This window comes from Oratosquilla oratoria, chromosome 18, assembly GCF_046742065.1.
Source record: "Oratosquilla oratoria isolate Oo_2021 chromosome 18, ASM4674206v1, whole genome shotgun sequence".
Taxonomy (NCBI): Eukaryota; Metazoa; Arthropoda; class Malacostraca; order Stomatopoda; family Squillidae; genus Oratosquilla; species Oratosquilla oratoria.
This window is the reverse complement of record NC_134794.1, coordinates 5,563,505-5,581,004: the sequence shown is the minus strand read 5'-3', so window position 1 is coordinate 5,581,004 and position 17,500 is coordinate 5,563,505. Positions and strand designations below refer to the sequence as shown.

Below are 17,500 nucleotides of genomic sequence, written 5' to 3'. Positions count from 1 at the left end.
AATGCTATCTAGACCCATCCTTTCACTGATACCGGCGACTTGCACATTGTCTTCTGCTTGCTGCAAAGCGACTTCATTCAATCAAGGGAATAGGGCATCCCAATCGCAGCGAAAATGAAGGAAATGAGAGAGAGAGAGAGAGAGAGAGAGAGAGAGAGAGAGAGAGCTCACCCTTGTCCTTCCTGGTTCCAGATACGCCCCTTCTCCGGTTGCTGCCTCCAGCTTACGCGGACGGCGTCTACCAGCCGGTCAACCGAAGCGCGAACCCGTTCACCGTGAGCCGCACTCTTATGCAGGGCCAAAACGGAGAGACTTCGACCTCTGGGAAGACTGCCTTCCTCGTCTTCTTCGGTAAGGAGGGGAAAGAGGCATCGTGATTGCCGCTCGGAAGGGGAGGGAAGGGAAGGAAAAAACCTAGAGAGGATGGATGGGTGAGAAGGACGAGGGGATAGAGGGAGGAAGGGAAAATGGGACCAAAAGAGGGAAGAAGAAGGAGACGGGAGGGAGGAAGGAAGTGGACGAAGGACGGGAGGGAGGGAGAAGGACGAAAGGAGGGAATGAAGGAGAAAGAGGAGGAATGAAGAGAAGGAAGATAGGAAGGAGGGATAACGGGCTAATTGGATGGAGTAAGATCTATCCACCCAACTACATTGAAATCAATCTAGTCAGTCAGGACTTCATCCAATACAATCAATCACAGTGACTTTTGTCCATTACGTCATCGGGGTAGGAGGTGAAGTCTGAGTGACCGTTAAATAACGAATTCGTAAATTAAGGAATTTTCTTGGTGATGTAGACTTAAGTGAAACACACACGGACACACACACACACACGGACACGGACACACACACACGAGGTAATGCACAAAAATACGCACAAAGTAACACATACATATTATATAATGAATACCTGTACATGTCATGAAACTTGCCAAAGACAGAACATCTTCCATCAAGTTTGCTTGTACAGAATTCAGATTACACGCACAACTCACTCATCATCTTTGTTGACCCGCAAACCTGCTGACCTCCACTCCTGATGGTACGCATGCAGGTCAGCAGGTGGTGGAGGAGGTACTGGACGCTCAGGGGGCCGGGTGTCCCCCAGAATACTTCAACATCCAGGCACCAGAGGGCGAGGACGTCACGGATCTTCCTCCAGGGCACAGCAACATCCGGGAGATGCCATTCTTGAGGACCCGCTATGACATGAGGACCGGCTTTGCTCCCAACAACCCTCGGCAACAGGTGAGTGCCCTATGCAGCTTGTATCCCTTTTGGGCTACATGTCCGGAGGGTTCACGGGCCTCATCAAAACCCAATATACAAAACTTATCTATTGTACATTTGTACTATAAGGACCGTGAGTTCTTACCGTGGTGGACGCACACGCCTCAGTTGCATGGAAGGGTTTCCATGGTTACGTTATATAGATAGCTACGTCCAACCCTGCAATCCTTTGGCACTAAGTACTGCGTCAGTTTATACTTAGCAAAGCACCTGATTAGGTGATGTTTAGGTAGTGAGGCCTCCTTCGACATTAGAATGTCCTGTCTAATTGTAAGCAGACTGCCATAGGTCTCATCACGTAAATGCAATACAAAATATCAGGACACGCCAGCCATAGCGAACGCTTCTCCTATCAAAAAGTAGAAGTTCACCTGGTTTTCCAGTTATGTGACCCTCTGGCTTACCTGTAAAACCTGACTCTTAAGTCAATACCAAACGAAATTTATTCTTTTAGCATAGTTCTACCTTTTATTAAACACAACTGTGATCATAAATTCTATTTCTGTTTGTGTATCTCGGAACAATGAACCAGTCGGACGCGCAAACCCGATGTAGCGCGCCTTGGGTACTTTCCTTGGTGACTATCCATTGCCCTTGATGTCTCTTTCCCCCGCTTTGGATTCAATGGCTACTGGTTTGGTTAGGTTACATTATATTCCACTAGGTTAGGTTAGGTTAGGTCAGGTTATAGCCTTGGTTTGGTTAGGTAAGGTTAGATTAGGTCAAGATATGTTAGGTTAAGCTTCATTCTTCTTTAGGAACAAGTCAATATGAGTGTTCATGTCTACTTTTGGTACTCACCAAGCGTACATATTAACTCTCTGTATATAACCGGCACAGTATTTGATGTCGGGGTGGTCCTATGGGTATGTGGCACGCTTTCCCGGTGCTGATTCCACTCCCTAGATGTTCCCCCTAAGAGACAGCCCTCAGTGGAACAGACGAAGGGGACACCCACAAAAACTCATAGTTGGGGCATGTCGACCGTTCCTGCTGATATTTGTTTGGAATGGGGGAGGCACATCAAGAATTGTCACCCCAGAACGCCCACATGAAGAATCGTCACCCCATGAAATCCCACCTGAAGAACTGTCACCCCATACGCCGAATATCAACAGTGGAATAAAGATTAGGTTAGGTTAGATTAGCTTACGTTAGGTTACGTTAGGTTTGTTAGATTAGGTTAGGTTAGGTTGAGTGAAAGTTATGATTATTGTCATCATCTTATACTAACGAAGAATCGTAAACCCAGGATGCCCCACATGAACAATTGTCACCCTAAGATAGCCCACATGAAGAATTGTCACCCTGACGAAGTCTGGGGTGACGATTCTTCATGTGATCCGTAATGGGAAAGGTGGCTACATGGAACACTGCTTATAGAAACTGTGGGGAATGGTGTCGTCTGCATGTGAGTGAAGTGATGCGCTCTGTCTCCCCGGCGCATACTCCCGAGGGTTACCGGTGACCTTTTTTCCATTAGCTGAACGAGATTACCCCATACTTGGACGGAGGCCTCGTTTACGGGACAGGCAAGGGCTGGGCTGATGTCCTTCGCTTCTTGAGCAATGGCGAGCTGGCGCCTCATGGCCAGCTGGCTTGGCATGACGAGCTGGGGCCCACGTTCCCGGCTCGCAACGTCCAACGGTTACCCATGGCGAACCCGCCGCCGCCCTCCAAGCACACCGACTGGGTCAGACTCGGCCACACCGCAAACGTGAACCGCTTTTTCAGTAAGTACCTTTCACTATTGTTCTTATTCTTGAACACCTTTATATGGGGGAGCAGCCCTTTTGGTATGTGTGCATATATGTTCAAAATGTTGACATTGTTACTGTCACGATACGACATACCGTAAATCCAAGTAGGATTCAGTACCTGCGACTATCCTTTGCTTCTTCAGAACTGGGCAACCCGCGAGGAAACGAGAACCCTTTCCTCCTTACCTTCGGGGTCCTCTGGTTCCGATGGCACAACACCATCGCACGGTACCTTCACCGAAGATTTCCAGAATGGTCGGGTGAGTTTCAACTTAGACATTATCAACCTGGACCTCGCTGGACATTATTTTCAATTGCTGACCATATATACATACATATATATATATATATATATATATATATATATATATATATATATATATATATGTATGTATATATATACTAGCCAAATTACACGCGCGTTGCTACGAGTTCTTGAATAATCCCTAGCCTAACCATACTCCACCTAACTTTTAACCCTTAACCCTAACCAAAATAATTATTTATGGAAATGAAATATAGCTTTAAATACTCCCCCTCCCAGGTGTGCGCCCCCGCCCCCGATGGTTGGGAAACTTTAGTTTGAAAATACATGCATACACAAACACATATATCATATGTACACATTCTTTTCCGTACGTGTTTATGTGCATGTGTGTGTGTGTGCGTGTGTGGATTGACAATTAATACCTACAACTTAAAGGTGAAGAAATGTATCTCGTTTATTTATCTTATGATTACATATGGTTATAGGGATTTATTTGCAAAAACCTAGGAGGAGTCTGTGAATGATCAATTTCCGCCCGCACTAAAATTAAATGAAAATAACCAATATTTCAACATTTGGTAAAATTATACAATCATTTTACATTTACATGCTTTCTTCTTACAAAAGCTATTATGGTTTGTGGCAACATTAATTTCACAAATATAAATGATATTTATGGACACATATAATGGTTTGTTTAATCATATTAATTCTTATGTCACAAAAATAGTACGCGACTGAAGGGGGTACTACAGTAGTGGCGTCTTCCCTCACCATAAACCACCTAACTTTAACCCGGGACGAAAGATGGTTTTTTTGGGCGAAAAATGAACATTTCCATGAAATTATGTTTTTGGTTCTCAAAAATAATATAACTATCTGGCTATCATATCCTAGAAGCTGGAGTTGATACCATAAGTCTAAGTATTTATCTTTAATATTTAAAGGGCAGCGTGTCCTTTGTTTTGGCTCGATAATCTGTTTACACACGGACATTTAAATCATGCTGTGGCAGTCAATATGATTTTTGCAGCATTTCTCTAGCTTTTTCGTTATTTTTTTTACAATTTTTTATGTTGCAACTCGTGTATTATCGTACCTCTGGCTGTAAAAAATAGGCTCGTACACTAGCTGCAGTGCTTATAACCATAAAACGAGTCTACTTCACTTTGTTTATGTTTTGATTAGATCTAAACTTGTGCTACCCACGTGGAAGTGAACTGTGTTCTATTTTGTGGTTGTTTGAGAGTAAAAAACGTAGTGTGACGCTTTATTGTAACATAACAATGCCACGACCCAAAAAAAGTGTAATTCAAAAACGAAAACTGGCTGAACAAGCTCGGAAAAAAAGGAGAATGTCTCCACAGCCATCTGGATCTGATTCATTACAAACTATCGCCCATTCCAGTGATAGTACCAGCTCAAAGAAGAGAAAATCTTTACTAATTGATGAAGAAGTTACGAAGGAAGGTATGGAGAAAGAACGTTTGATAATAGAAAAAGAAGATTTAGAGGAGTTAGTTGGAAGTATGGTGTGTGGAACCTGCTGCAGTAGTGAAGTTAAAATAAATGTTACCACACGGGACCTACTAATTTGCGACAACAACAGACAACATGCGACAACTTTTTTTTTATTTTTTTTATTTAACTTATTACGCATTAGCGTCATACAGTGGGGGAGGTTTTCATAATGAATGTAGGAAGGCAACTGGTATGCACATGCTTACACACGTACACATACACTTATATACACATACAAATACATGGGTTGCAGGTAACATATACGACACTGGGTATTGTACATTCATTCAAAGGGGAATAAGACTGAGATGTCACGCAGGGCATCAGGTATTATGAGAACCCACCAAAGCGGGGGTAACGGACAAGTATTTCATCTAATCTATTTTGTGATAGGAGATGACGACAGATTGCATCTAATGGTAGTCCCTGGGGTATTAGATGTTTTACAGTGGGGCACGCTAGGCAGTAGTGCTCGATGGTGTTGGCTAGTGGAGCGTGGCATAGGCGACATTCTGTGAATACAGGCTCGCCCTCCACCCCGGCGACCTGCCACGGTGGACGGTAGCCTAGTCGCAGTCGGGCTGAAACAACATTGTGGCGACGAACCATAAGTCCCTTGCGGCGGTACTTGTATTTGTGGCGGCATACGGATTCGTAGTGGGTGATGCTGACACTGAAGGGTCTCTCGGTGTCCCGTCGACGTTGCTCAGGCAGAAGTGCAGCGGAGCGGACCCTGTTGAGGTAACATAGCAGGGAGAGAGGTCGTCCATCACCACGACGGGGGAGTCGGCAGGCTTCTTTTGCTAGGCGGTCTACTTTGGTGTTGTGGTGCAAACCTACATGAGATGGAATCCAAATAAATTCAATGCGGAGATTACGGATAGTTAGTAGGGATAGAAAGGAAAGGATTTGTTGTACAACAGAATGGTGAGTGGGATGAATAGCGGTGAGGGATTGCAGTGCAGGCTTAGAGTCACATATAATGACAGCATTCACTCCTCTTTGGCAAACGAGACTGATAGCATCTAAGATGGCGTATAGTTCACACAATGTGGAGCTGGAGTGATCTCTGAGTCGACGGCCGACCCAGCCCTCAGGAGGCGGCGGTAGGTCAGGTGAGTAGACTGCTCCTCCAGCTGCACCATCCGATTGTAGTGACCCGTCAGTGTAGAGGCGATGCGGAGCAGTGATGGAGGATGTTACCTGGGTAACATGTTCCAAGGCTAGCTGTAGTTGTAGAAGAGGTGGGTCACATTTTGCTGTAGGAGTGAAGCTAACCACAGGCGATGGTAGCGTCCACGGGGGAGGGCCTGGGGGTATGTCAGCTACTGGTACTTGTAAATCTAGGCTGCGAATGAAGGAGGAGATAGACTTTATAAGACGGCGACCGGGGGGCATGAGGCGGGGGACGGGCGGAGCGGGGCCGAGAGAATCTCTGACCAGTGCTGTGAAGTGCGGTGAGATGTGGGGAAAGTGTATACACTTAACTGTGAGGCAGGTGACATTAGAATAAATCCTCTCAACTAGGGATGGAAGCCGTAATTCCCGTTGCATGTTGACAATTCTGGTAGTCATTGGGCAACCGAGAATGATTCTCATGGCTTTATTCTGAAAAATCTCCAGTGGCTCTAAAGCATATCGAGGAAGTTGAATTAAGGCAGGGGAGAGGTAATCAACAACAGAGCGTATAAAAGTAATATAGACAGTTCTGGCCACGGGGATGGAGATACCGGAAGAGTTGTTGGTGAGCCACTGGAGAGGCCGGAGCCGACGTTGTAGACGATCTAGCAATTCACGAATTACGGTATGAGATTGACGCCGGGCAGAAAGAGTTTCCGAGATTCGTACTGGTGCACCAAGGTAGCAGTACTGGGAGCTTAGTGGGATGATGCAGTCTCCAATCATGAACTCTGGCAGCGTGGCAGGAGGGCGGTAGGAGAAAATCCTGCTCTTCTGTGGGGAAGCAACAAGGCCACAGTTAGCAGAAGCTTGGGAGAGAGAAGTAAGAAAGAGTTGTAGGTGTGTTGGGGAGGTAGTGTGAATACATAGGTCATCTGCATAGCATGTAATTGTGACCTCAGGAATAGTGGGCAAAGACGTGAGGAGACGATGCATAAGTATATTAAAGAGAAATGGACTTAGTACCCCTCCTTGAGGAGTGCCGAGATGAAAATCCCGTGAGGAGCTGTAGGCACCGCTAAAGAAGACACGGGAGGTTCGGTTACTGAGGTAGCCCTTAATCCATCGTAGTAATTTACCCTTAATTCCAAAGTCAATTAATTGATCTAAAATAACGTCTCGGTTTGCTATATCAAATGCACTTTTTAGATCTATAAATGCCACAACACTGTCACGGGAGAGGCGAGAATATAAGTCGACGAGGCAGTGATGGGTGCTGCGTTGGGGTAGAAAGCCGAAGAGACGTGGAGAAAGGCGATCTTGTAGTTGGTACATCAGTCGGGTGAGCAAGATTCTTTCCATTACTTTGCAGAAGCAGGATGTAAGGGAGATGGGCCTGAAATTTGCTGTACCGGGCTTGGGTATGGGAATTATTGTACTCGTGGTCCAGGCATGTGGGATATATCCATCTCGTAGACACATATTGTAGAGGCGAAGGAGGGGGTTACCGGGTACACGGTGCAGTAATCGTAGCACATTGTAGGTAATGCCATCATCCCCAGGGGACGTGGCTTTACCTCTCAAGAGAGCACGTCGTAGTTCATCTTCAGTGATTGGTATATTTTCTTCATCATCCTCTTGCAGCAGAGCATGTACTAAGCGGAGTCCACGAGCAAAAGCACCAGAGGAGAGGGCATCCTGGACGGGGGTAGGTAGGTTGGCAGGGTTGGACTGGTTTGACCACGTGACGATGAGCTGTTCGGCAAATACGGTGGGGGAATGATGACGGGCAGTAGCAGGAGTCTTCTTAATTACCCTGCGAATAAGGTGCCACATGGAGGCTACACTAGTTTGGTGATTAATTCTGTCCGTGAATCTCTTCCAGGAGTCAGTACTTACACATTCTAGGAGGGTTGTCAAATCGTCTCTGGATTGCTGGTAACGATGAAGTAGTTCAGGAGATGGGTTAGTTTGGAACATGAGTCCAACGCGCTCCGCTTCTTTCTGTGCGTCCTGAATTCGGGTGTCTAGGTACCACGAGTGAGGAGGAGGGCGACGTTGGAGGTGGGGTCGTGATACGTAAAGCCTGTAAAAGTCGTGGGTGGCGGAGACAAGGCTATTGTATAACTGGTCGGGGGAGGAACAGTCTAAGGTAGGTAGTATGCAGGTCATGTATGAAATGTACGTCGGGCAGTATTTGGGGGGTATGGTGAGGCGTAGGCGTGTGATAGGGGGTGTAGGTATCGTAGGAAGAGAATAGTGGAAGAGAAGAGCAATATGGTCTGAGAATAATGCAGGTACTGAGGAGCACTGGATGCGGGATGATACCAAGCCAGAGGTGAGGACGTGGTCCAGGGTGCCTCCCCGGGAGTGTGTGGCGCCACCTGTGTCCCAGCGGGTCAGATGATGTTGTCGGATGAAGGATAGTAGGTGAACACCAGGGCGGTTAGTGGTGCCAGGACGATCTCCCAATGCAGGATGTCGAGCATTGAAATCCCCTGCGTATATTATACCTTTGATCGTAGGTGGTGGAAGAGTGGTTGGACGAAGACGTGCGGGAGCAGAGTAGATATTGCAGAGCTGTAGGATTCCGCCCCCAATTTCTATCTCGAAGAGTTGGAATGTTATGTCAGGGTCTGTAGAGGAGCGCAGAAGACGGTGTATCAGTGTATTGTGTATGTATGTTAGAAGACCGTTTCGTATCGTATGAATATAGGGGATATATCCGGGAAGGGAGGGTGCCTGTGGTGCAGTGTTGGGCCGGTTTGGAAACGCCTCCTGTAGAAAAATGACACAAGGGTGATGTGTCTGTACATATGCCTTCAATTGTGTGTACTTTTTGTGGTTGGTGATACCATTGATGTTCCATGAAAGGAGGTCTAGGTGAATGTTAGTTACGAACGTTGCGTTTGCTAGTAGGAGACCGGAGTGTGGAGGTGGATGGACGATTCGAGGAAGACTGGCTAGTACTGGGTTGTAACTTACAGAGTTTGTCGAGACGAGTTGCAATGGATTCCATTCTCTCGGCAAGCATGGAGATGGAGGAGACGAGGGTTTGTTGGGATTCCGCCAGTGTGGAGAGTCTGGTGGCAGTAGTAGTTTGGCCTGAGACAAGGCTGTCAATCCTGGTGTCAATGGAGGCGAAGCGGTCCTCGAGTGCTGCACATCGCGCCTGAAGGGCTGCAACGGCCTTACGGAATCAACGTCTTGCTGAGGGGGGGTGGGAGCAGAGAGAACAGTCCGGGCAGGGGGAGGAGGTGGTGGGGCTGAGGTGGGGCCATTGGTCTGGGTCTGGCGCCGAGTACAGCCGTGCCAGACGTTGACACCTGGCTGTAGACATCGGGGGCACTTCCATTGTGATGGGTTCGGCTGTGGTGGCGGTTCAGAGGTGGAAGTAGTCGCAGATGGGGGCGGGGGCGCACTTCGGACGGGACATTCTCTGGATTCATGGGCGGCGGCACACCAGGCACATTTAGGGGAGGCGGAGCAGTACCTGGATATGTGACCGATACCCCAACACCTGTAGCACCAGGGTCGGTCGTCACGGAGTCTTTGGACTTGACACGGGGGGAGGAGAGGGAGGAAGTCAAAGGTAATGGTGTCGGGGGGTGTTTCGGGGAGGCTCCACACAATAACAATGCGGTTGATTGGGGTACCGTTCTGCATGAAGCGCCTGGCTGAGTGTACTCCTGGGAGCTGTAGGGCAAGCTTGTGATCCACGTCAACGGGATAGCGAGTGAGCAGGTATTGGGGGTACTTACGTGGTCTTTCGGGGGAGTCTTGAGGGAGAAGAGGCAGTGACATAAATTCATTTGTAGTAACTCGGTCCAGGATGTCTGTGCGTTGTCTTGATATGTAGATGAATCGAGAGGTGAGTGCAGCCATCTTAACCTCGGCCGTATCCCGTTGCAGGTGGAAAGTCTTGGTGATAGTTGACAGCCAGCGGAGTTTAACTTCTGTGGATGGGTTCCCGCTAAAGGCCAACTTAATATACTTGTCTCGGGGAGCAAATGCTGGAAGGGCGGGTGAGGGTCGGGTGGGGGCAACGGGAGTAGCACTGTGATTAGGCAGGGTAGGGCGAATAGGAGCCTTATTACACTCACTTGAGGTTCCCTTGATCGTCTTGGCAGCAGGCGGTTGACATTCTCCTGCGGGGAAGGTAGAGGTGTCGTCTGCCCGCCGTTTGGTACTGGGGAGCGCTGTAGACTGGTGGGTATCATGCTGGGTGGTTGTTGGAGGGTGATGGGGAGTGGAGGTAGGACGAGGCAGGTCGGGCCAGTGGTTAACACTAATGTCGTCATCAGTGTCGGAAATCATTAAGTCCTGCTCTAAGCTGGACGCCGCTTCCGACCCCGAGTATTCCATCGAGGAAGGGAGGGCCTTGATAAGAAGGTAGGCTGATTTACTAGCGCGCAGTAGATTGTAGCACTGTAACACAACTTGAGACAGCCGGTACGAGTCGTTAACGACGAGCACTGGATTCAAGTAGTTGACGGCGATAGTTTCGCACCTTCAGGTGTAGGTCCGTTCTCGACGAGAGCCAAGCACGGAATGGGATGCGACAACTTGAGACAACAACATTTTTTATTGCGACAACTAATATATTTTCCACTTTTTTCCTCAAAATTGTAATCTAGTGGTGAATTTACATCTATATTGTTAATATTGTGGTATTTGGAGACCAGGGGCCGTATACACAAAACTTGTTAGCACTAACAAATAGCTGTTAAGGGTAACAAATTCCTGTTAAGGCTAACATTTAGCTGTTAAGCACTAACAGTGATACAGAAAACTTGTTAGGGCCTTAAAAGTACTGTTAAGATAAAAGTGCTGAGGAGGACTATTAAGCTCTTAACAAGTTCCTGTTAGTAGAGAAGATGGCGGAGCAACAACAACTAAAAAGATGACTGCGAGCTTATCGACAGCGACGGGACATATTTAACGAGTACAATGACGACGAACTCATCAAACGCTTCAGAATGAACCGTGCTGGTATAATAAAAATGGCTGATTTAGTGAGGGACAAACTTCAATCCCGAACAGAACGGAATCGACCACTGAGTCCTGAGACGAAGGTGGCAATTACCCTATGATATTTAGCCACAGGTAAAATGCAGCAGTGACGAATTTGGGACCTCGCAAGCATCAATCAGCCGTGTCATTACTCAAACAATTGATGCACTATGTAACTCAGTTTGTAAAATTCCTATTGACTCGCCAAGAAGTGCAAGTAAAACAAGCAGAGTTCATGGAAAACTGTAGGTTTCCCGGTGTTGTGGGTACCATAGATGGCACAAACATTAGAATTGGGGCTCCAAGTGTCGATGAACATTTATATGTAAACAGAAAACAATACCATAGCATCAACGTGCTTTGTCATGCCTCCCTCTTATCCTTGTGGTTTAAACTTGGCTCGAATCGCCCATTTATTATTATTTTTTCTCCATAATCACGTTGATCAAGAGGAGTGTTTCCTCTTGTGACCAGTTTGGCTTCCTTTTCTTTTTCTGTGTTTCTTCTGCCATGTCTATGTCCTCTGAAATTATTGTTGAGTCTTCTGTCGGAAGATTTGTCTGTGGCACGGCCGCCTGTACAATGCGCCCTCGTCCAAAAATATCTGTCGTTGGTTAATAAGTACTTCTAAAAACCCATACATACGATATCTATGTGCTATCATGATACTTTATTAATAAATTCTGAACAACTGCATTAATAACACTGTTTTATGTGTGCAATTTTTGATAATACGTCCATTTACATGTTCATAAGCTGCTAACTTCAGCGCTGTTTAGCGGTACTTGACAAACAACTGTTTGCTAGCTAACAGTTGTTAGTTAAGCATTGGTGTATAACTTTTAGTGGTTTTCTGTTAGCTAGCAGAGATTGTTAAGGCTAACAAAAAAGTTTTGTGTATACGGCCCCAGAAATTTAGCGATTTCCCTTAGACTTGCACTGCCGAAAATGCGTCAACAAATCGAGCCATTTCTACCATGGCCGCACGAGAACTGTAAGACCTGCGGTCGGCACATGCATTTGGGCGGGGATTTCCTTTCGTTGTAGGCTTTTTTCATTTTACTACTGCAAAGTCTGCAAGTACGGATAAGGAAAAAATAAATAAAAATCATGTAGTTCAAATTTGTCATCTATTCACAATTAATACAAATAGGTACAATAAGTATTCTAAAAATCTAACATTGCATTATAAGATACAAAAGCATACATACACACTTATTCACAACAAAAAATATCTAGAGTTCCCCGTTAATCATGTGTTAATTTCTTCCTTTTCCTTGCCCGCTCTCCTCTCACTCGTGTACGTTGACCCGGCTTCTTAGCGGTTGTGGGGGTTTTCGGAATTTTTAAGTCCATCAGTTGAAACGATGTGGGTACTCTGCGCTTTCTTCTGTTTGTAACTTAGAAACTTTTCGTAAATTGCATTCTTTTGTTCCTTCCTCGGTTTTTGAATTCCACACCATATCGTTGGCACGGAATTTTTCTACCCATCCAGCTACTTCGTAATTCCCTTTCTGGTACAGGGCGCGTTTGGTATCAAGTTCTTGAAGCTTAACAACCCCGTGCAATTTATCAATTAACTCGGGTAGTTTTCGAGGATTCCAATTAATACTGTGCTTCAGTATATTGTTCATAGACTCGCAGTTATTGTTTGTCCAACTGAACGGCAAGAAATCGTTCTGAGCCTTTGGTCTATGCACATAGTCCCGAAGAGCAGGTAAAAGTTTGTTTTCAAAGTAATCCATAAAGGAAGGAGCTATCTGATTTAATTTTGCTTTAAGTTCTAAGGCTCGTTGCTCAAATGCAAAATCATCGGGTTGTGTCAATATTCCACTTGCTTCGAATATATCCTGATTTACACATTTTGTTTTTGTTATCCCAATTGCACTGAGTTTCCTTTTTGTGTTCTCTTCCAGATGTTGAGCGCATAACATGAAAGTTGCTCCTGGAAAGCATTCCTTCATCGCTTTGACAATTGCCTTTTCCTCATCACTCCCTACTACAAGTTCGGAAAATCCTAATGAAGCCCGATCAATTCCGGAACTCAGCTTGGCCTGAATATGCGAAAAAAATCTTTGATATGTAAAGTATTCCCCATCCCAATGTAATAACATAGGTCCGAGAAACACTGGTGGTTCCTGCGTTGTTTTTCGTTTCAACTTTGTATTTTTGTACACCATAGTTGTGACGTAACATGGCCCCAAATTAAATGTTCTGTCCACACCGAGCGCACTTGCGAATTTAATTTCTTTGTCGCACATGCTATTTATATCCCTAATTTGAGAGTCTGTATACAATAATTGAAGGCGGCTTCCCTTTGGTGCGGATAATTTCTTGAATCAACGCGTGATCGTCGATCCTATTGAGAACACTAAGGATATCGTCAGCGACATTTCGTTTGTGTGATCCCTTTTCTTTATTGCTGTTGTATTTTAAATTCTGAACTTGCTTCAAATCTATTGGCGCACAGTCAGCGTCCTCCAAAACCATTTGCGTATATGCCTCACGTGGCGGCGCGTGTTTTACCAAGTCCTTTGTCCTTTTCATTTTTTTCTCTTGTGTTTTCGTGTATTCGTTCCTCGTTCGTTTCGAATTTCCGTGCGTTGACGTTGTATCTGGCCATTTCCCGACGTATTCTGCTAATGCACGTTCTACACCGATGTCTGCGTTTGGTATACCGCAGGGGAGTTTTTCAAACCAAGTAATCCTACGTTTGTAATTTGAATCTCGGTTTAGCGTTGTATAGTACCGTTTCATTATGGCGACATCATCCTCGTTTGGCTGTGGCACAAATGGTGTAAATGACTTTTTCAGAATTTTTCCATAAACACCTTTCCTTTTAAGGGTAAAATCCAATCGACCATGGTTAAAAACGAAATATGTCGTTTTTGTCGACGTTCCCGACGCTTCCCACACACCACAATTATCCGTGAAAACACTACGCTGCCCCTTTTTCCTTCGTTCATAATTATCCTTATCGTCCATCACTATACGAACGTTCTCCTTCCGACAGGATGGAATTGAATCGAATGTTTTCTCAGTTTCAGAACACAATATCCACAACAGGTTATCCTGATCGATGAAGTTTGTAATGGGAGTCCCGATTGTTGCGTGAGTTTCTTGTTCATCGCTTGTTATACATTCTCCATCTGTTTCGATATCATCGTCAGACTCTGTACCATTCTCAGCCGTACACAAATCCACATATCCAACAGCATCTGAATCGTATTTTCCCACCATTTGCAATAGATTTTCTTCTGCGTTACACGATGTATCCAGGACTGCTTGAGTATGCTCAACGTCGAGTGTTTCCTGCTCTTTATGCCCTATTAAGTGGTTGTTCCCCACTTCGAATACATCAGGTTCTCTCGTATCCTCTTCCGCGAATGACCTGGCGTGATTTGGTGTTGGCCTTAGTGGTGGGAAATCCACTACGTATCGTGAGTCGATCGTCGATTCGTTAACAAGAAGGGGCACGAAATGATCCGGTGTCCATGTTGCGGGTTTTAATCCAGTAGCGGCCGCAGATGTCCACATGATGTTGATTGCAGATTGTTTTATTCCTGGCATATTTCGTGACTTAAATTCAACATTTAATGTGCGGATTGCAGGATCCACTGGTCCATTCATTACTGGATACACGGAAATTATCGACCTCTTGATTACTGTTGCTGCTGCCTCCATCGTCCAAGCTGATGAATATTTCTTCCGAATACAATCCATCTTTGCATCATCATATGATGGACATAACGCATGCCATTCCTCGTCGCCCTCGTGATTCTTTTGATAGATGTCCGCATTCAATATCATTTCGAGACTGCATCCGCAATCTGTTCTGTGCCAGTTATTGCTGTTATGGCTCGATTTGTTGACGCATTTTCGGCAGTGCAAGTCTAAGGGAAATCGCTAAATTTCTGGTCTCCAAATACCACAATATTAACAATATAGATGTAAATTCCCCACTAGATTACAATTTTGAGGGAAAAAGTGGAAAATATATTAGTTGTCGCAATAAAAAATGTTGTTGTCTCAAGTTGTCGCATGTTGTCTGTTGTTGTCGCAAATTAGTAGGTCCGTTACCACACATCAAATTGATAGTTATATTACTGTGAAATGTGAGAACCACATTCTTTTAGATACAAACAGGACAAAGAAACCTGATATACCTATAGGAGAAAAATTTTATCCTCTAACAACCATGTTAGTTTATTGTATGATGGAACTTGGTGCAGGTTATGATGGTGCAAATAGAGTGATATCTTTCTTAAGCTTGCCTCACTTCACTGATGCTACATACAGAAATTATGCCAAACATATAACTACAAAAGCCCTTCAGCACACTGAAAACATTTTGAAAAGGAGTAGGGATGCTGTTTATAATCATTACAGTAGGAAAGATCATGGCTTGGAAGAGGGAAAAGCAAACGTTGATGTGACATTTGACGGGTCCTGGCAGAAACGGGGACACAAGTCAAATATTGGTGTTGGGGCAGTTATTGATGTAGATTGTGGACTTGTTCTTGACTATGATGTATGTTCGAAATTATGTTCAATGTGTATAAGCAAAGAAAAAGATTTGAAAAGGGGAAAAATTACGGATGCTGAGTATATTGAATGGTATGAAGAAACTCACTGGATGGAATGCGAAGCAAACTATGAGGGAACATCTGCAGGTATGGAAAGTGATATAGCGTTGAAGTTGTGGAATAGATCAACAAAAAGTGACATTATGTATAGAACGTTCGTGTCTGATGGTGATAGTGCTGCATACAATGCAATCTGTGAGTATAATAAAAGTGAAGGGCCATATGGAAAAAAATATAATGTGGAAAAGGCAGAGTGTGTGAATCATGTAGCCAAGAGACTTGGAACTGGCTTGAGAGAAAAGAAGAAAACTGTTGGTAAAATGGGTGGCAAAAACAAGCTCACAGATGTGGTAATTGATCACTTGCAGTTTTACTTCCAACTTAGTCTGAAGCGAAAATTGCACACATCACCTAGTGAAATGAGAGATGAAATTCTCTCTACCTATTATCACTGCACTTCAACAGACCTAAAACCACAGCACCATTTATGTGCTAAGGGTAAGGATTCCTGGTGTTTCTATAACAATGCTTTAGCACAAAATGAAACTCCTCCATCACACAAGAAAATGTTGGTGCACTTTCAACTAGGAGATGAGGAGCTAGTGCATGTGAAAGCGGTGTATGACAGACTCACCTCTGACAAAATGATGCAAAGATGCATGAAAGGTCTGACTCAAAATAGAAATGAGCACTTGCATTCACGTATATGGAAAATATGTCCTAAACACCGCTATGCATCACCCAGGATGATCCAGTTTGCCATCGCTACAGCTGTCTCGAATTATAATGCTGGATATTTAGAGAGTAACTTCAATGATCTTTTGGGAGTTGACTTTACTAAATCCATGCAAATGTACTTGGAGAATAGAGACAAGCTAATGGATTCACCAATTAGAAGAAAAATGAGGAAGAAGATCATCAGAAAGGGTCTGACAGAGTATGCTGCTGGAGCTTTCTGAAATCACAACAAAAACAAGCATTTTCTCAGATTGTAAGTTTTTCCTCTTCTTTTGTTTATAACTTCGTTAGTTTTTATCCGATTTACTTTATTCTTATGTCATTTTTTTCCTTATTAATTCTTTTACAAAGTCTGTAGAGGAAATTTACATGGGGAGGGAAAAAATATTTTTCCCCTTAGGTATTTGGAAAAATTTTGTTTTTTTTCGGTGATTGTCATATATTAATTTTTTACTCCATAATACCATTCTATATTCAAATTTTTTTGTGACTTTAATCAATAATAGCTAATCTTTTTGTATACAAAGTTTCAAGTGTTTAAGTGAATTACTTTTGAAGCTTAAAGCTAAACAAAAGTGCTCTTTTTGTTGACGATTTTATATATTATCAATTTTTATTTTCTTTATTTTTTCATGTATCGCCACAAAACTCTCTACACGTGTGAGTAGGTAATAGCCCAACTTCTTTCCATTAAAATTTCATAAGATTCTGACAAGTATTTCGAATTCCATTCATTTTGCCACTTAACCCTTAACCCTAACCATTTTTATTTAAATGAAATATAGTTATCCAAGTACCTGGAGTGATAGGGTATCAGAATATATATGGTTATGGGGGTCTATCTTCAAAACCCTAGGAAGAGTTCGTGAACAAACAAACAAACAAACAAATAAACAAACAAACAAACAGATAGAGGCTACTACTTCATCATAGTATGCATATATATATATATATATATATATATATATATATTTATATATATATGTGTATATATATATATATATATATATATATATATACATATATATGTATATATATATTTGGGGGGGGAGGTGCAAACCATCTAAAGTCCACTTGTTCATAACCTTGTTCAGTTCCTACGCATCACTTTTTTTTTCCCTTTGGTTGGGGTTGGGGGAGGGAGTTGTAAATCATCTATAGTCTACTGGTTTTTAACCATGTTTTTGAGAGACGAACCTACTTGAC

The 17,500-nt window shown here is 43.9% G+C and overlaps 2 protein-coding genes across 3 annotated transcripts in view; one reads left to right on the top strand and one right to left on the bottom strand.

Moving 5' to 3' along the window:
* The window catches only part of LOC143035018 (dual oxidase 2-like), a 100,867-nt gene that overhangs the window by 7,981 nt on the left and 75,386 nt on the right, over positions 1-17,500 (top strand). For both annotated transcript variants that reach the window (XM_076201418.1, XM_076201417.1), the window contains exons 4-7: positions 193-351; positions 1,054-1,247; positions 2,773-3,022; positions 3,193-3,309. In XM_076201418.1, the coding sequence (XP_076057533.1) occupies positions 193-351; positions 1,054-1,247; positions 2,773-3,022; positions 3,193-3,309 (720 nt within the window). The remainder of the gene's footprint in view (positions 1-192; positions 352-1,053; positions 1,248-2,772; positions 3,023-3,192; positions 3,310-17,500) is intronic.
* Positions 10,619-13,233, bottom strand: LOC143035019 (uncharacterized). The gene has a single exon (XM_076201419.1). The coding sequence runs from the start codon at positions 13,229-13,231 to the stop codon at positions 12,326-12,328; it is 906 nt and encodes a 301-aa protein (XP_076057534.1). The 5' UTR covers positions 13,232-13,233; the 3' UTR covers positions 10,619-12,325.